We start from the raw sequence: 21,411 nt of genomic DNA on the forward strand, positions 1-21,411 counted from the left end.
TTATTTATTCTAGACCTTTAAGCTTTCACCCAAACTGCTATGTATAATTGGAAAATCGCTTCCGTACTAACCATATTATTATCTTCCTTCATTTACACAATTTACAGTCTCTTTTTCTCTATAAAATTATCTTGGATTACAGGACTGGTAGATAAACTTCTCTCTGAGGTCATTCTCATACTTGAACTTAACTTATTCTCAAGATTCTGGCTAAAGCCAGTCAATTTCTAAATGTTCTTATTAAAAAAATAAGAATATTTAAAAATGCATATTTACTTTTTTCCCATTAATATAATCCAACAAACATTTATTAAATACATTCAAAGCACTCATACTAAGACAATAAAGATCAGAACAAAAAAAAAAAAAAAAAGAAAAAGAAAAAGAAAGAAAGAATCCTTCCCTAAAAAGAATCTGTGTTCTACCGGGAAAAATACAAAATGTAACTATAGAAAGAAGAGTATGTGGAGACAAATGAGAGATGCAGAAAAATGGCTTTAGGAAAATTTGAGAAAGGACAAAATATTTTCAGTTGTGAGAGATTAAAGAATCTTGTCTCCACTTAGGCTACCAAACAGTGCTTTCCTAGCAGGCAGAGAACCATTTAGCCAAATGCTACCCAGAAAGAGACTGACAGTTATCACTTTAGAGGATGACAATGTAGGAATTCTTTCAAGACCATTCCAAAACAGGACTGAGTTATTTTAGGGGAGAAGGAGGGTAAATTATGAAAGGAAGTACACAAATAGGACTATTAACATGAAAGCATGTTTCCTGATTGTTGTTATTGTTCATCATTGGTTCTCAAAGAGGATCAGTGATAACATGGAGTGATGTCTTAACTTGTGCAAGAACTGGACTTAAAAAGCTATGGAAAAAAAAAAAAAGTCCACTGAGACGGGACAGAAAATTGAAGGAAAAAAAAAAGGACTGGACTTAATTGAAGCAGAAAGTCCAGTAGCATAACACATGTCAAGACAAGTGGCAATATAGAAAAGAACACTTAGCCAAGATCTGGGTTTGCATACCAACTATACCATTTATATTGTGTTTGACATCTTAGTCAATCTTCCTGAATCTCAAATTCCCTCTCTTATAAACAGATACTGCTTGCAAAGATTAATTCAAGTGAGAAATGTGAAAAAAATTTATAACCATAAAATTTGCATTATATACAAATAATAAAAATAAGAACACGAATCTATATAATACTTTAAGGTTTGCAAAGTATTTTGTGCATGTGATCTCATTTGGTTCTCACAGAAACGCTGTAAGCTAAGTGTTATTATTATCCTCACTTTACAGAGAGGGAAACTGAGCCTGAAAAAGGTTAAGAGATGTGCCTAGGATAACACAGTTAAGAATTGTCTCAAGCAAAATTTGGACCTAAGTCTCCCTGAATTCAACTCCAGAACTCTAGCCATTAGACAATCTCATTTCATCTCAAACACAAAGATCCCAGCTGCTAAGGGAAAGGCTTGTTATTAGAGTAAGAGAAAGGAAAAACTGCCAAAAACAGTGGAAAGCAGTTTGATAGAAAGTAGATGAAGACCAACATCTAAAACCATATAAGATAAATTACATAGGACATATTACTTAAGGCCTTAAAAGTGACATTATCAACAAATTAAGAGGAAGAAAGTATTATTTTTACAACTTTGGAAAAGAAAAGATAATCAAGCAAGAAAGAAAAAAATGATAAAATTTTAAAGGTTTTGTATGAATAAAACCAATGCAGTTAAAATTAAATTGGAAATAAGCAAAAAAAAAAAAAAAAAAAAAAAGAAACAAAACCTTCAAATGAGTTTCTTGGTTAACCCATGCCAAGATATGTAAAAAATAGATTCAATTTTATAAAAATATGAGTCATTTCTCCAAAAGGCAAATGATCAAATCATATCAACAGGCAGATTTCAAAAGAAAAAAATACAAACTATCAATAGCCATGTGAGAAAAAATGTTCCAAATCACTAATAATAAGAGAAAATTAAATTAAAGCAGATCTGAGATATCACGTCATTTCCATTAAACTGGCAAAAAAGAAAAATAATGAAAAAATGTCAAATTTTAGAGGGGTTATAGAAAGAAGGCACACCAAAATACTGTTGACAAAACTGTGAAATAGCTGAATCATTTGGGAAAGTAATTTAGAACTTTGTTTCCAAAACTTACAAAAATGTTTGGGCTTATAGCCCAAAGAGATCAACAAACAAGAAACTGACGGATATATATATATTTTTTAATTGTATCAATTCTTTTCATGATGGTTATGAACCAGAATATGAGGGTGTGCTGATCAAATGAGGAATGACTGAAGAGTATATGAATGCAATGAAACCCTACTATGCCAAAAATTGATGCAATGGACAATTTTAGAGAAAACCTGGAAGATATGTATATGCTGATATAGAATGAAAAGAACTAGGAAAGTAATTCAGTCAAGTCAACAAACATTTATTAAGCACCTACTATGGGTCAAGTACAATATTAAGCACTATCTTTTATATACTAAGAGGAATATTATAAAGGAAAACAACTTTGGAAGAATTTAGAACTTTGAACAATGAGATGACAAACCACAATTCTAAGATAACACCCACTATTCATCTTCTAACAGAGAGCTGACAGATTCAAAATGCAGAATAAGACATATCTTTTAGGAGACAATGACAAAATTTGCTTCTCTTGATACTGAATTCGTTATCTTTCTCTCTAAACCCTCCTCTTTTTCCTACCTTCCTATCACCATCAAGAGTAAAGCCAACTTCCCAAACTCCAAAACTTTCTACCTGTGAATTAACGTGAACTCCTCATTATTTCTCAGCCTTAATATCCAAAGCTGTTGCCAAAACCTGTCAATATCACCTTAAGGAATGTCTTTCAAATACACCCACTTTGGTCCTCTGACACTGCCAATACTTTGGGTGCAGACTCTCATGACCTCATGATTAATAATCTGATCTATACTGATCAAGACTACTGATTAACAACCATCACTAAGTCTGCTTGCATCAAGTCTCCTCTTGGAGTACAAAAATCTTCATAACTTTGCTCCATCCCAAACTTTTCAGTCTTAAGTCACTTTATACCTCCACTCTTCAATTTAGTAAAATCAGCCTCCTGGATGTTCGATTAACAATTTGTTAATGTTCTATTAACATATTGCCTTAAGACATTTTCACTGTCTGCTCCTCATACCTAGAGCATCTTCTCTCCTCATCAACACCTCCTTACTTCCTTGACTTCCTTCAAATCCTAACTAAAATCCATCTTTTTCAGGGAGCCTTTACCACTTCCTCTTAATTCTAGTGTTCTCTTGGTTAATTATTTCCTTTTAATCCTGTACATAACCTCTTTGGATAATTTGTTTGTTTATTATCTCCTCCATTAGATTATAAATTTCTTAAGGACAGGAACTAGTTTTTTGCATCCCTAGCACTTAGCACAATGCCTGGCACATATATGCACTTAAATATTTATTTACTGACTGGACTTAGCATATTTTATTGCAAAGATTTTGGTGCTTTTTTTTTCGAATGAGAGAGAGAGAATAGATAAAAGTTATAAAGGGAGAAAAAAGATTACTTAAAAAATGTAAAATTAAAGACTTAAAAAAAATAGCTCTCCTTTTCCTCTCTGCGATGCTTTGAACACTTCTTAATGCATAGTAATTAATATATATGTACATGTGTATATATATGTAAAATACTACTTGAATGAATATTCTGAGACCACAGATTCCAATCACATATTTTCTTCTTAATGTTAAGTAATCACAAACTTTATCCACCAAATATATCCACATATTCAAATGCTATTATTAATTGCCTACAGAAAGTCCCATGTGTATGTGGAAGGTTATTAAATTATTTGGTAACAGCTAATATAAAGTATTTTATGGATATTTTATACTAAGTAAAAGCAATGGTAAGTTATCATTATGCTTTTTATTCTTTTGTTAATTCCAATTTAAGTTTATTAAATTCTTCAGAATAGTGAACTTAACTGCCAATCTTAAAATAACAATTGTCTGACTACATTAGATATATTTCACTGAACAAGCCTACTTATCAGAATTTGAATTCCATTTTTAAATTGTGATATTCATGGATACAATTTCCCCAGTCTAATTTTCTTAAAGAATAAAATTTCTTAAGTGAACACTCAAGCCATATCTAAACTAGAGTCAGTATCAAAAAAAAAAAGGATCCTTTCTTATTGTTATAAGGCTAATTCAAACTAATCATAAATTTTTATTTTATTTGTTCCAGACATTTATGTCAAACATTAAAATTCTTAATCTAATTATACAAAATATACCTTTAATAGATTTAGGACAATTATTTTCTAATGTAATCATTACTTTCAGATTTTAATAATTAAAGTCATCAAATAAATACTTGTTGACCAAACTATTAAAAGACTCTAATCTTCACATCAAAAAAATAGTCATTCTTAATGAACCAAAAAAATTCCAATTGTCTCAAATTCAACTAAGTCACAAGTTACCTCCTATTTTTGGAAAAATTCTCTTATAGCTTTAAAAGATATAGTGGCATTTTTTTTGCAAATATGAATCAACTATATGAACATACATTAGGCAAAAAGCATTATCATTATTAGTAGTACCATAAACAGCATTTCTATAGCACTTTAAGGTTTGTAAAAAGTATTTTTTTATGTATTATCTCTTGATCTACCTAAAAAAACCTCCCTAGTGCCCTCCAATTTTGCATCTCCAACAGCATTTCAGACAAGTCAAACTAGATGTCCAGTAGACAACTTAAACTAAGTATATCTTTCCCTCTAAACTCATTGTCTTTCCCCTACATACCCATTTGCTCAACTTCTCTGTGTTAACTGTTTACTGTGTTAACTCCATCCTCCCACTCCATCAGGTTCACAAGGTTCACAACCTAGGAGTCATCCTGGACTTCTTTTTTTTTCACCCCTCTAAAAGAAAGGTGTTATCAAGTTCTGTCAATTTCATCTTTGTAATGTCTTTCATTTTTATTTTTTTTCTGATTATTTTGTTGTTTCTATTTTATTGGGGTTTTTTTTTGGTTGCTATTTTTTATTTTCTATATATTTAAAAACTTTGTTTTATTAAAAAAAACAGAATAGGGAAAAAAGAAAAGAAAAACAAAACAAAACATAAAAGAGCACTGTCAGTTATCCAGCAGAACTTCAGAGAGGATTCAAAATATATAATAAACTACCAGTTTATTAGGATATATAATAGGAGAAGAAATTATATTCATGAGTGTCCATCTTTTTTTTTTTTTTTTTTTTTTTGCTTCCTTGTAGTTTATTCTTGTTCTTGGCTGTGCACTTTTTTTACTTTATTCTTTTTTTCCCTTTCATCCTTTCCACTTCCCCCAAGGAGGCTATAGTTAAGCACAGATGTTATATACATATAAACACATACATAGACACACACATGTATTTATACATATACATACATATATACATTTACACCCAATCACACATGCATATAATTAGACATATACATATAGCAACATGCATGCATTATCTACATATACTCAGATACACACATACATTTTTATACATGCATTTACCCACATGTAAACATACATCTAAAACAATATTAGAATGACTGAAATATAATGTATATTCTTCTCTTGATTGTATTTTTAAGTTTGATTTATCTGTTTTTATCCTCTACCTGATAACTATTCTGCTTTAATTCCCCTCTTCAACCTGCCTTGCTATCACTTAAACTTCCTTCACCCATGCATCCCTCCCCTGTTTTTTTCACTCGTCTTTTGCTTTCCCCTCCCCCATTCCTCCTCTCTTATTTCTTTAAAGATTTTAGAGGGTGTTATATATATTCTTCATTATGCATACATATATATATATTTATATATATAGTGTTATCTGTTTGACCCATGAGCCCTCCACCTTTCTCTAATGATTCTATATCTATTCTTCCTCTGCACTTCATTTGTGTAACATAATTACTATTTAAACCTTTTTCTAGGTGGTTTTGTTTTTTTTAAGTCAGATTATACTCAACTCTTCCCCAATCTTTCTTTTGAGCTACCTGTTGGTATCAATTTTAAACATATGGTATATATTTCCATGTAAAAAACAAACATGCCCATTCCTTGAAAATGATCTTTGATACTGGATCTTATATGTTAAATTTTCTATAGAGTTCAGGTTTTAAAGAAAGTCCTGAAAATCTGCAAGTTTGCTGAATGTCTTTTTTTTTCCATTCAATAATATGGAAAATTTTGCTGGATATGATACTTTGACTACAGGGCTAGTTCTTTTGATTGTCAGTAGATATGATTCCAGATCTGTATAATTCTAATGGTAGTTCCCGCATATTTGAATTCATTTTTTTTCTTGTTTCTTGCAGAATTTTCTCTTTGACTTTAGAATTTTGAAATTTGGCAATAATATTCCAATGTGTTTTCCATAAAGGATCTCTTTGAGATGGTGATTGGTGGATTTTTTCTATTTCTATTTGTTTTCCCTCCTGTTTTATCATTTTGGAACAATTTTCTTGGATCATTTCTTGCATTATCATGTCAAGGTTCTTTTGTTGTTGTTGTTCATGCAATGTATTTCAAATCTGTACCATTTTCTCCTCTGACACTGTTCCTCTATGGTGCATCTCTCATCATCTCACAACATGGACTAGTACAAGTCTAATGGTGGTAGGTCTGCCACTTCAACTTTCTCCCCATTATATCCATCTTCCATTCAGCCACACAAGTGATTTTTGTAAAATACAGATCCAATCATATCACTCCCCTACTCAATAAACTCTAGTGGCTCTCTACTGCCTCCAGAAACTTAACCTAGACCCCCTTGTTCCTTTCCAGTCTTCTTACATGTATACTTTAATCCAATGACACTACCTTCCTGTCTTTTTTCAAAAGCAAAACATTCTCTCAGATTTGGACACTCTATCTGACTATGCTCTATGCTTAGATCACATTCCCCACTCTGCTCCAATTACTGATTGCCCTGGTTTCCTTTAATGCTCAGCTCAAATCCCACTTTCTTCAAACATGCTTTTCTGAATTCCTCTTACTCCAATGCCTTGCCCGGGTTAATTACTTCCTATTTACCCAATAAATAGCTTGCCTAGTTTATATTTGTTTGCCTGTCCTCTCCCTCATTTGACTGTGGATTTCCTGAGGGCAGAGACACTCTTATGCCCCTTTTTGTATCCCAAAGACTTAGCACAGGGCCTGACATATATATAGTAGGCACTTAATAAATACTGATCAATCAATAAACTGGTGGTACCTGTGCGGTGGTGCGTATTACTATCCTCATTTTACAGATGAAGCAACTAAAGCTGAAAAAAATTTAAGGGACTTGCTGGGGTCACACAGGTAGTACTCAATTAAGTTGTCTATTCAGGACTTACTTCACTCCAAGCCCAGATCTCCAAGCATTGTAACCCTTGCTGCCTTCTTAACAGTATCACAGGGGGGAAAAAAAGAATGAGGTTCTATACAGATAAGGGTTTACCTTTGGGTTTGCCATCCTGATAGTTTGCTTACTAACATGTTTAGAGGAAGAAAATAAAACTATTATGAACATCAAAGACTGTAAAAGCCCATGGTCACATTTTTTTAATGATCATAAACTCAGATTATTAGAGATGAAATGGTTTAGGGATGTTTTAGTCCAATTCCATTATGCAAAGACAAAAACCACATGAACTATAACAATTAGAAAAGAAAAATTAGGGGGAAAAAAGAGTACCTTTCGTGACTGAGAAATGATCAATTATTAAGTAATTACTAAATTCTAGTAACAAAAATACAAAAAATTACTTTCAAATAAGGGGAACACATAAAAAGCTAAAATAGGAAGGGTACGATTAGCATCGTAAAATTACTGAGATAATGTAAAATATTAGTTGATGTCTAATCATCCACAAATACTAAGCAATTGGAATAATTCCTCCTCTAACTACAGTGATAACTTACACAAGAGCTTCATAAACTTTTTCCAATCGTGACCCCTTTCACCTAAGAAATTTTTATGTGACCCCCATCTCTAATTTGACTCAAGGTCTTTCTGGCAGAATTCATGCATGCACGGTGCAAAATGTACATGTGTGTTTAGAACCAAGGCTGCAGTAAAGTCAGTTGCATAATACAACTTGGGTAAGAGCTGCCAGACACTTCAGATTCATTACATGTTTGATTTTGAATAAATTTTTGGCCATTGCATTAAAAAATCTTTTATTGTTGCCAATTTTTTCACAACTGCCACAAGTTACACAATCCCACATGGGGATGTGACCCACAGTTTAAGAAGCTTTGACTTAGAGCACAGAGCCACACACTCAACAAGTCCAAGCTGGAAGACAGAAAATTCTGGCAGATCATACAAATTGGAAAGAATTAATCAACTATAAGTTCATCATGAACTGTCTCCTCAGGATCAATCTAAGTTAAGAGATCTATCAGAGACCTGACTACCAGACAATGATTTTTTTGGCCAGAGTAATTAATAAAATCACTTACAGAGGAGTATGAAGAAACTGTGGTCTGTGTCAGTGATAAGACTGCCTACATTTTTAAAAAAATTATAATTTTTTGAAATTTTGAAACGTAATACTAAATAGAATTTTCCTCATTTGTTAGCATTTATTCTTATTAGTGTCATTTGGACCACTCATCTGATTGACCAACTATCTATACCTCCAGTGGAAGATAGTCCTACTCTTCAATATAATATTTCAAAGAGGGGAAAAAAAACCCTCCAAATTTACAGAGGTTTACTGATGTGCCAAACAACTCAACCCAATAACCCATCACTCCTTCTGACAAAAAGGAGTAACAGATTACAGAGTTCCATTATTAAACTCCTCTGATTGCTTTCCCGACATCATCTACTTGTTTATCTTGATGAATGCACCTTATATTACACAAATATAGGAACATCTTTTGTTGTTTTAAAGAATAGCTAAACAAATTATTATATATGAGCATAATGAAATATTACTGAACTATAACCAATTATGAAAGGAAATGGTTCAGAAAAACAGAAGTCTTGTATTAAATGATATGCAGTGAAATGAACAAGGAATAATTCATACTATGACTAGAATACACCCATAGAAATCTAGTATTGGAAACAAGCTTCATGGCATAAGGAATCACTAAGAAAAGGATATGTGGGACAGCTAGGTGATGTAGTGGATAGAGCACCAGCCCTGAAGTCAGGAAGATCTGAGTTCAAATCTGGCCTCAGACACTTAACATTCCTAGCTGTATGATCCTGGGCAAGTCACTTAACCCCAAATTGCCTCAGGGGGGAAAAAAAGGATATGTAAGGACAGTGTGGGAAACTTATTCTAGACTTTTTGCTAAAACAGCAAAAAATGGTTGAATAAGATAATACCCTCTCCAAGATGTTGAAAATTCACATCACTTTCCTGAATATACTGAGAAGTGTCTCAAAATAAAGTAATAAAAAGTCTTTTACAGACACTTTTCTAGGCCCTAATGCATTTGGTGTTAGAAAGGCTAAGCAGAAAGAAACACAGATAGATATAATTCTGTATTTTGTACCACATAGACAAGGTATACAAGGCATTCAATGCTTTTTCTTAAATTTTTAATAATACAAATAGCCATTAAAATTAATCAAAAGAAGAGGGTTAACTTGAGAAACACAATATATAAACAATACTATTGTTCTTTCAAATCTAAAAATCTCTTAATTTGAGAAAAAAATTAAAAGAAAAATAAAGATTTAATTTAAAATCTATATGACTTAAATAAAGGACCAAACCACTGATTCTCTCCACAATTCAGTGACAAACCCTTAAAAGAGTAATATTACAACATCTTACATTTAAATGATCTTTGGGTTTTCAAGCAGATCTTTTTTTCTGCACTCCATTTCAACTGTCACAATCTAAACTATGGGGATTTTAGATGCAAAATGCTGAATCAGATAAATCCCTAAAAACCTACAATAAATCCTACAAACATCTGTACTTGCTACAAATAGCTATGTATCTTTTAAAAATTATTGATCTTCAAAATATATATATCAGGCATCAAAAATAAATATTTGGCAGATTCCTTATAAAATTAATTTGTACATTATTATAAAATCTTGTACTTTTTAAAAGGAAAATAATTAATCAAGATAATCAGCATGAAAAAATATAGATAATTCAATCATCAGTAAAAGTCCAATATCCAAAATATGGAAAGAATTAAAAAAAAAAATGAAACCAAGAATTATTCCCCAATATAAAAATGTACTATATGAGTTATCACAAAAAATTTCAAATTATAAATAACTATATGAAAAATGCTTCAAGTCACTAATATTTTTTTAAAATCCATATTAAAACTATCCTATATTTATACTTCAGATTCAAGTAGGTTAACAGAAAGACCCTATATAGACAAAAATGTCCAAAGTACTATTTTAATAGTAATTTACTGAAAACAAATAGTGATGACTAGCTAGAAATCTGGAGACATACCATGGAGAATCTCAGATTGAAATAGCTAAAGAATCTGGAATTTAGCATATAAGCGATGGGGAGAAAGCCTTGAATATTTAAAAACAGTGGAGTGACAAAATTAAATCAGTATTTGGGAAAAATAACTCAGCTGAGTACAGGTTAGGACATAAAATAGATGAAATAAATAAACTCACTTGGAATACTACTTTGATAGTTTAAAACATGGATATAGGAAACTTAAGTAGAATGCTAGCAAGAGAAACATAAATAACGGTTAAGAGAAAAAATGTGAAGGAAGAGTACTTCTGTATGAGGAATGAGGGAAACACCAAAAACAACTAAAATACCCATCTCTTCCACATGCATAAAACAAAGAAATCATTCCCCTCGGCTTTAATTTTAACTGAACATTGTCCAGGACCCAACCAAACCTCTCTCTTGGCAATAATTCCAAAACATTTCACATTCTTTTAGAATTTCCATTAACTGTTACTCTTATCTTTAAACTTAAGGGTAAATGACAAAGAATATAGAAAACAATTCAATGTCTTTTTATTGAAAAATATGCAATTAAACCCAATCCCTTCTTACAATACACCATTAGGGAAAAAAAAAAGATAAAAAATATGATAATAAACATCATTAACAATAAAAGGACTAAACTGCAGCACCACCTCCTGTTTCTAGTATGTAATTTCAGTTTTGAGGGAAGAGCAATAATCAAATGATGCAAGGTTAAATTAAAATATAATTCATACATAAAACTGTTCTCAATAAGTCTGGTAAATATGATTCCATGGTCACTTCAAATGTTTCAAGTTATTGAATCTGTCCTATGAATACAATTTTCAAACACACAGCTAAACTAATCCCAACTTCAAGTAAAAAATAATTTTAGGATCGATTTCTGACAAAAAGAAAAGTATGTCAGATTTGAAATGAAAATGAGTATCACTATGGCCTAATCCCATTTTAGAAGGTTTATCTCTTTTTAAATGGCAGGACTAAAATAAGCGGTACCCTCTCATCATTTTCTATTCATTTTTAGCACCTTTTCAAAGTCTGAATTAATAATAAGAAAAAGTATGCTATTATGGCCATAAGTGTATAATAGAAATTATATAGCATTAGATAGCCTTATAGGAAGGGGTACAAAAACAAGCCAGTAAGAATAGAGTTGAACAATGACAATTTTCATGAGACTTTCTATAAAGATAACTTGGACATGGTATTTAACAAGTTAAAATACAATAATTCCATGTAATATAATTTATACATATATGCATATATGCCAACCTACCTACATATAGAAATACATACACAAAACAACTGTTAAAGTTTAAACTGTAATGAGACTTTTAAAATGTCATGTGTGATATCATGACAGAATGAGACACCTTCAGTACAATATGATGCTTTCATTGCAATAAGTTACAGAATTATTAACTTTTAATATTTAAAATTTCACAAAAAGGAAATCTGTTGCGACAGAAATTATACAATCTAAACTTCCAAAGAAAATCTATTAGCGCTTATGAAATTCAAACAAACAAATGTAAAATGAAAGAATACCTACAATTTCTGAGCTACATTCTATAACTTCAGCATTCTGCTGCATAAAAACAGGGACTATGTCAGTCTGAAGTAGATATTTAGGCAGGAAAAGTAGATAGATGGAAGGATCAAAATTCTCAAAGCAGCAAGAAACTTGAGAGTGAATAGAAATAACACTATTATGCAATACAAATGGTTTAGTGAAAGGTAGAATGAATATAAATCTAAATAATCTTACCTAATGTACGCTAATACTCTCTTCATTATAGGAGATCCAAACTTGATCCTATTTCTGCATACTGACCCCAGACAGCTTTAGGAACAAATAGCTGGGCTATCTGCTGCCCAGGCCAAGGGCAAGAAGGTAGGAAGTTCATCATTACTATTAGGTGACTGGGATAATTTTCTATTTAAAAATTATTTAAAATGTATTTAAAAACATGGGGAAATAATTATGTATGTCTCTGTACCCTACTTTAAATGTTATTAAAGATAACAAAAAATGGTATGAGAATAAGAATAAAAAGGTTTTGTCTTCTATATATGAACCATAGGTGCAACTGTATTAGTAACTCTTGCTTTCTGTTACAGAAATTAAGGTACTCAGGGCAAGCAATACATTCAACAAGAAAATGGTGGATTTAACTAGAAAATAAAGTACTTTTTTCCCCAAAAATTTTAGTTAAAAATATCTATATTTTCAAATAGATATATATTAATGAAGAACAAACAAATTAGTAGGACCAGTTTTAGACTAGAAGAACTTCATTTCTGAAGATGGCTACCCCAAAGCAATAAAAGCAACGGTCCAATACCTATTCAGAGTTCATGGAGACTTTAGACATCAAGCCTTGACACAGTCTGATTTATCTTTCCTCATTTTTTATTTATTTAATAAATAAATACATTTAATAAATAAATAATGTCCCAACCTTCGGGATACATTCCCTACTTACTCCCTCAAAGCCCTTATATTCCTATCTGGAAATATCAAACAGTGGGGGGCGGGGAAAGATAGTATGTATCTGTTATTAATACTGAAATACAAAACTTAATTCTGTTTTGCCATTTTTACCTTGATTTTGAAAATCCCTGGCATACTTGTATACTGACTTGAATCTATATATCTATATAGTAACAGCCAAAATATAACTGCAGATCACAATATTATATGCATATAATATTACATACCACAATGTTATATAGTATATAATCTAAATTGTAGTTCATTATATAATGCATAACTGGATAATGATTGTAATAGTAGCAGCATTCTAGGGTCCATGAAGTTTTGGATTAGTTGTTTCTTCTACCAAATATTTTAGAAAATCAGTTTGTACTGATACTCAAATTTAGGCTCTTATTTACAATATCTCCCATAGCTTAATAGGTTTAAAAGTACTTTTTAAATGGGGAAAATGTTATTTTTTATTAACTTAGGTTGAACAAATTTTATAGAGACTTTAAAATACATCATCTGTGAATTCAATATGCTAATTTTTCCATGTAAAAGTTTCTTATATCTGTCACTACTAGAGAGCTCCCTTTCATAACAATACACAAACAAAACTTTCATAATTAGCTCTGCAGTTTTTGCCAAGAACATCATTTTAACTGTGATTACTTAAGTCATAAACAACCTCAATTCGTTTATTATATACCTATTATGTACAAAGGCACTAGAGAAGATAGTTCACAGTCTAGCAGATAGGGGTGATAAAACATGAGGACAAAAACAAATTAGAATATAATATGTACTTAAAAGAAGAATAATGAAATATAAAATTGATGAGGTAGAGTGAAAGTTCTAAAGAGGTGATAAGAATGTAGATGTAGAAAATAGGTAAACAAACATTCAGAAATAGGATCATATGGCCTTTCAAAGATTCAATACAATGAGTCAATCCAAGAATGCATATTGCTTAGTTTAAAATAAGCACAATGTTTTCATAAAAATAATGTTTTCAAAAAAATGAAATATCTTCATAAATTTTTTGACTCAAAGCACTGAACCTTTCAAAGTATATTATCTTATTATTTTTAAACATGCTTTCAATAATTTGAAAACTCTCTCTTACACATAAATATTTCTCAACTAGTCTCAACAATTTTTTAAAATGGCTTCCTTCTGGGCCTGAAACTCTAATCTTGATACATAGGATTTTTTATACATATTTTGAATATATCTTTGTCAAATAATTACACATCTAATGTCTAATGTCTTAAAAGGCAAAGACTGTTCATGTTATTATTTAAAGTATAGTAAAATATGTGTATGTACACAATAAACACTTAAATATTTATTAACATTATAATATAATTCCTTTGGTCTAGAAAGGACCTTTAAAATCATTTAACAGATTCCTTATTTTAGAGATGAGGAAACTGGGACATGAAACAATTAATCCAACATCAAACAGACATTTCTCAGGAGAGGTGGAGTAAAACCCAGGCTCTTGGACTTTTAGTCATGTGCTCTTACCCCTCAACTATTCAGTCTTTCCTCTTTATTGATGATGAAAACATCTGGAAGTACCAATAACTGGAATAAAATAAAGCAAATCTATACCTCTAAAGTTAACTTTCCTAATATTAAAAATATACTCATAAAATGTGAATTTATCAGTTTACTTCTTGAAATATCAAGTACACAAAAATAATTTTCTATTGAATCTTACCAGTATCCATTTGCCAGACATACACAGAGCCATCTGAACAGCCAACCACTAGATAATCATCTGAAGGCCTCCATTTTATTACTTGGATGGGAAAAAGGTGACGAGATGCCAACATGATACATTTCTTTTCTCTCAAACTTAGAAGTCCTACAGAATGGTCACTGGCAACAGAGCAGATGCAGTGTTGCACTCTTGTCTAAAAAGGAAAACAAATCTTGATTATGCTTTAGAGCAATGAAGAATAATAATTATAACATTTGAAAGAAGAATTAACTATATATATTCACCATTGCTAAGTAATAATATTCACAGCAATGAAAAATTATTGCATAATATATATACAAATGCAACTGAACACTGACATATTGAGATTATTTAATATTAAGATTAAAAGGATATATAATAGTCTTACTTTTACCAAATGAATATTATTCTACTATATAAATATAGTTGAAGGTGAGGAGGAAAAAAATACTATGTGCGATCATATATCCTTTCCAGTGACCATTCTTTTAGACCTATGGATTTCCTGCAAACACCTTCCTTAGGAATAATAAGCAACATCATTTTTAAAGACTACCACTGCTGCTATTCTGAAGAAGCCTCAAACTACAAAATCTATGCTTCATTTTTATTTTTTATAATTTTAAATTTTATTTTTTATCATAGCTTTTTATAGACAAAACATATGCATGGATAATTTTTCAACATTGACCTTTGCAAAACCTTCTGTTCCAACTTTTCCCCTCTTCCTCTTACCCCTTCCCCTAGATGGCAGGTAGTCCCATACATGTTAAATAAGTTAAAGTATATGTTAAATACAATATATGTACACATATTTATACAGTTATCTTGTTGCACAGGAAAGATCAGATTCAGAAAGGAGGTAAAAATAACCTGAGAAGAAAAAAACAAAAATGCAAGCAAACATTAACGGAAAGAGTGGAAATGTTATGTTGTGGTCCATACTCATTTCCCAGTGTTCTTTCTGTGGGTGTAGCAGGTTCTGTTCATTATAGATCAATTGGAACTGATTTGATCCTCTCATTGTTGAAGAGAGCCACATCCATCACAATTGATCAGCATGTAGTATTGTTGTTGAAGCGTATAATGATCTCCTGGTTCTGCTCATTTCACTTAGCATCAGTTCATGTAAGTCTCTCCAAGCTTCTCTGTATTCATTCTGCTGGTCATTTCTTATAGAACAATAACATTCCTTAATATTCATATACCACAATTTATTCAGCCATTCTCCAATTTTGCACATGTGGGTCCCTTTCCCTCCTTTAAGATCTCTTTGGGATATAAGCCCAGTAGAAACACTGCTGGATCAAAGGATATGCACAGTTTAATAACTTTTTGAGCATAGTTCCAGATTGCTCTCCAGAATGGTTGGATCCGTTCACAACTCCACCAACAATGCATTAGTGTCCCAGTTTTCCCACATCCCCTCCAACATTATCTTTTCCTGTCATCTTAGCCAATCTGACAGGTGTATAGTGGTATCTCAGAGTTGTCTTAATTTTATGCTTCATTTTTAAAGGATGAAATTATCATTATATAAGTTATGATATATGAATGTGATAGAATATTATTATTCAATAAGAAACAATCAGCAGAATAATTTCAGAAAGGCCTGGACACACTTGTATAAATTAATGCTAAGTGAAATGAATAGAAACCAGAACACTGTACACAGCAACAATAAGATTATGTGATGATCATCTGTGATGGATTTGGCTCTTTTCAACAATGAAAATAGAAAAAATAAATTTTTATTGAAAAGAAGATTATATTGCTACTGTTTTAACATAGCAGATATTTAGACAAATAAATTTAAGAGAATACTTTTCCACTTCACTGGGAGTATGCAACAACTAATGTGAATTAGCATGTAATTATCTCTTCTTTTAGAAGAATAAAAATCATCAGAAAAGAAAAACAGAGAAATTGTATCCATCCACTGTAATAATGAAGAACAAGTGATGAATTAATTTTAGCTTTACAATAAGATATAATAGTAAGAGAACCAAAATAATCAAGAATGAAAATAATCAATAGTACTAATCCACAGAAAGCATAGATGGTTAAAAGTACTTAATACAAGAGAAAAGATTTGGTTCTCCAGTTTCAAATGATTAGATAAACAAATCTAATTTTTCATCTCTGTATAAACTTCTACTCCTACCAGCTTTGGGAGATGGAGAAAGCAGTCAAAAGAAAAACAAAACAGGACAATACAGAAAAGTTTATAAATTTAACCTCTACTAATTAATTCTGACCTGAGGATTGCTATTATACACAATTCACAAGTAAATTTACATTGTAAACGACAAATCTTAAGTCCACTTAAACATAAAAGTATAATAAACTGTTTTCAAGCATTATTAAAGCATCAATTTGAACTGAACATTTATTGCAACATTTCTTACATTCAAATGATGAATATTAGAAAAATAATAACTAACTATTCAATTATAATTAGTGATATTCTTATTATCAAGAGGCAGCTTGTTATACTAATAGTCTCATCTATGACATCCAGGCTATGTGACACGAGCCAAACTCCTCAATGCCTAGGGCTACTTCTTTAGAGCTCTAAGATGCTGAACAGAAGTGGATCTGTCTTGAAAAGGGGATTGCCTCACTAGGAACAACTCACAAAGGGAAAAATCACAGTATAAAGAATATATATGTTCTTCGTAATAATTCAGTCATAAGAATATGAGCTGGAAAGGTGTTCAGAAGCAAGTCTAGTCTGACCACCTAATTTTACAGATGAGAAAACTGAAGCTCAGGGAAAGGAAATGTGGCCCAAGTTCACAGGGTTGATAAATAACAGAACCCAGCATATCCTGCTTTCTAATCCAGAGCTCTTTTCAATATACCATAATGTCTCTCAATATAAACTCATCCTAAAAAAATCTCTTAAAACATTTAACCTCATCATCAGTATATGTGGAATTGAAAATAATAAAATGGAACTTCTTGAAATTCCATTTTTATCTTCATTAATATAGACTTTCCCCTTAATTTGGGATGAATAAGCAAGTACTTGCTATACAAGAATTGAAAAGATTTTGCTTACTGATGACACTTTCACTTAGTGATTAGTTGCATAAATCGGTACACATAAATTAACTTTCCTTTTTTGCCATGTTTAATACATTATGTATTTGTGTGTATCTATATCTATCTATCTATCTATAAACCACTCTGACTTCAAGAAAGTTATGACAAAATATCTATACCTCATCAGAAAGTTCTTAGCAATAATTATAATACAAACAATAATAATCTAACATAATTCTTGTACCTAAAAACTTAACTGGATTCATACCATAAAACTCCTCAGGAGTAAGTCATAAATATTAGCTGTGTTTTGTTGTTGTTGTTTGTGTTATAAGGTATTACTGTAAATTAAACTTTTTACAATGGAGTGAGGTTTTATATATTTCTGAAGCTCAATGCAGTGAAGCAGTTTTATCTTTTTTTTTTACAAAGAAAAATTATTTCAATATTGGCTATGGTTGATATATACAGTTAACACACAATATAATCATAAACAGCAAGCTAGAGTAGCAAACTAAGCTAAAGAATTTCACTAATAAGCATTTATTAAGTGTCTACATACCAATCAACTGTGCCAAATTCTGAGGATGCAAAGACAAAAAACAAAGAGTCCATGCATTCAGGGAGCTTACATAGGGAAAACAGATACACATCTATACATAGCAGATACAAACTAATTTTAGGGAAGAAGCACTAACATCTGGGAGATGAGGCTGTCAAAAAAAAATAATAATAATAACAACCCACTTGTATAAGGAACCTGCTGTTTCTTGTCTAAAATACTCCATCCCATCTCTCAAAGTAAGAAAGAAGAGTGCTTTGGGGGGAATAAATATGAACCATTATTGGCAATGTTAGTTAAGTGAGCCAAAAAGGACACTGAACCAAATTAATGATCCCAATATCATATAACCAGACTACTACAATTTATCAAAGAACTCTAATACTAAATTTAAAATAGCTTCTTGTTGTATCTGCCAGTAAATAATCCTCAAAGTATATTAGTGCTAAATAGCAACATGCCACAAGCTACCACTGAATCAGAAAGAGTTGGAAAATACCACCTAGGTCATCTAGTCTGACTCTTTGCATTTTACAAGATGTCACTGTACATAATTCCCAAAAACCTCTTTTTAACCTGTTCTTAAGCATCTGCCTGCCATGAATTATAGAAATTAGAGACAGTTAGTCCATTTCCTCAACTAATTCCTTAGGGAATGGGTTCATTACTATCCTAAGTCAAATTATTATTTTCTACTTTTTTAAGTTTACTATATTGTCCTATTCTTAATATCCTTTTATTTCAACACACTGTTGGCCTGAAATAACTATCTTTTTTTCCATTTCTCAACATTGCATAAACACTTAACAATACTGCTATTGTCTACTGCCTATAACAACTTTAAAGGTATATCTTCTTAGCCATAGCCATAATTAGCTAAGTAATAAATTGCTTCTTACTCTCCCTCTTTTCAATCCCCAATATTCTCTTCATTTTTTTTTCTTTATTTTCCATATAGGGAGCTCTGGAAAATAAATTTTTCAGTTAAATCACTTATTACTTTAAAAATTTCTACTTTAAAAGAACTGTCTCAATATATTAATTTTACATCCCCATTATGATAACAAAGAATAAAGTAAAGATTGTAATAGAAGTTTGTGCCTAATATTCTTATGCCATTAATCTAAAAGTAAGAAAATGAATGAATACAAAAGGCCTTAATTCTGGATAATCTACCTAAGAACAATCAAGTTTTGAAACATTAAAAAATAAATTATTAGGGAAAAAAATTTCTATAAATTCAGTAGTGGTTCACAGCCCTGAATATATAAAAATTTGACTATTTAATATGTCACTCTTCTACTAAACCATAATGAGGAAAAACTTTTTAATGATTTATAAAAATACAATTAAAGACATAAATAAAATAAATGTAAAATAATTCAGACAAAAGCAAAAATAAAAATAAAACAGAACACCACTATTTCAAAGGAAGAGATAAATCCTCTCCTTAAACAGAATATATTAGGATTTATTAGATTATCAAAAATAGATTACAAACTGTCTGGAAAATTTAATTGTGTCAATTTGCTCTCTGTCTTTGAGGCTTACAGATTTTGCGTATCTACTAGGAAACATGGAAATGTTTGTTGTTCCACAAGTATGTCAGCTTTTAATTTTTCCTAATTAAAATTCTCTTACACAAGTAATCTGTGATGATCGCATATTTTAAAATCAGTCGGAGTCAGGAATTCAGGTTAAGGGAAAATCTTCAATCTTTATTCTTTTTGAGGTGAAGGGGGATTAGCAATGTGAGCAGCTGCAACAAGACACCAGCCAGGAGTCTCTTTCCACTTCTCTCTCCCCCCTCTGCCTCCACCCACCAAAATCGTCATTCCCTATACAACACATCAGGACTTGCAAAAAGAGTGGGCGGGAGCCATTATTTCTCTAAGCATATATAGTAATAGAGTATGGTCCAATTACTATTTAGCCTCAAGTGCTTGGGACCTCAGTGCATCAACTCCAGCTTCAGCCCATTACAGTAATCTATGAACTAAACATGCCATAATCAATATAATCAAAGAAATTTATGGTCAGAATCATATGCCAAAAGAAAGAGATAAACAGATAGCCAATGTGTTTTGCTGATACTGATAAAATGTAAAAGAATAAAAAAAAAGTATGTTAGCTGGATTTCCTGTGGAAGAATAAGAATCAGAGTGATAAGTCAAAGGTGAAACCTGTTCATTCTGTACTGATTCAAAGTTTGCCCAAATCAACCAGATCTCAAAGTCACTGATAGAATATTTATAGTCCAGACCTCAGGGTTGACATGAAGAAAGCAGTCAACAAATCCTTAAGTACCATGTAAATAAGGCTGTTGTCCTTATGAAGAAACAATTCATATCTACCACATGCCCAGCAAATAGACAAAAGAGGAAAAGGCAAGATGGGGAGCAGAAATCAGTAAAATTTTCAAGAAAAAACTATTATCTGAAATGAGTAATCAAGAAACTATGGTAGGCAAATGAGAAAATACAGATCATCTTCCAGGTAGAAAAGACAACCAGCACAAAGTAACAGAGATCAGACACCATACAAAGAGTAACAGTAAGAAGAAGGTCCATCTGGGTAGACTATGGAGTATGTGGATGAAAAATGCATATGAAGAAATGAAGGCAAAAAGAGCTTCAAATGACAAACAGAAAGAGATTATTTTTGAACCTACAAGTAAAAAGGAGCAACTGGAGTTTTCTGAAACGTTGGGTGACATGGTCATACTTGTGCTTCAGGAAAGTGCCTTTCACAACTTTAATCCAGTAAAAGCTAGATTAAAACGGGGAGACTTGAAGAAGAGGTCAAATAATAAGCTACTACACAGTGCACGGAAGGAAAGGCTGAACTAAGTTGTTGATTGTGTGAGTCTAAAAACAGATTTATGTTAGAGATGTGAGGTCAATTGAAATAATAAAATTAGGCAAAAGACTGACTATATAAAGAGTATTTAAGAGTAAGGAACTGATGATAACATGAAGATGATAAATCTAAAAGAATGGGAGGATGGTAGTGCCTTTAAGAGTAAATATACATTCAAAAAAACAAGATTTCAGGAGAATGTG

General features: G+C 31.4%; 1 protein-coding gene across 6 annotated transcripts in view; it reads right to left on the reverse strand.

Annotated features, from left to right (window-relative positions):
• Positions 1-21,411, reverse strand: part of WDR7 (WD repeat domain 7) — a 506,900-nt gene that overhangs the window by 429,349 nt on the left and 56,140 nt on the right. For all 6 annotated transcript variants that reach the window (XR_004230845.1, XR_004230846.1, XR_004230847.1 and 3 more), the window contains exon 13: positions 14,716-14,911. Coding sequence is in view for 3 of the 6 variants with exons in the window: in XM_031945925.1 (XP_031801785.1) it covers positions 14,716-14,911 (196 nt within the window). In the remaining 3 variants the exon portion in view is untranslated. The remainder of the gene's footprint in view (positions 1-14,715; positions 14,912-21,411) is intronic.

This window comes from Sarcophilus harrisii, chromosome 1 (assembly GCF_902635505.1).
Source record: "Sarcophilus harrisii chromosome 1, mSarHar1.11, whole genome shotgun sequence".
NCBI lineage: Eukaryota > Metazoa > Chordata > Mammalia > Dasyuromorphia > Dasyuridae > Sarcophilus > Sarcophilus harrisii.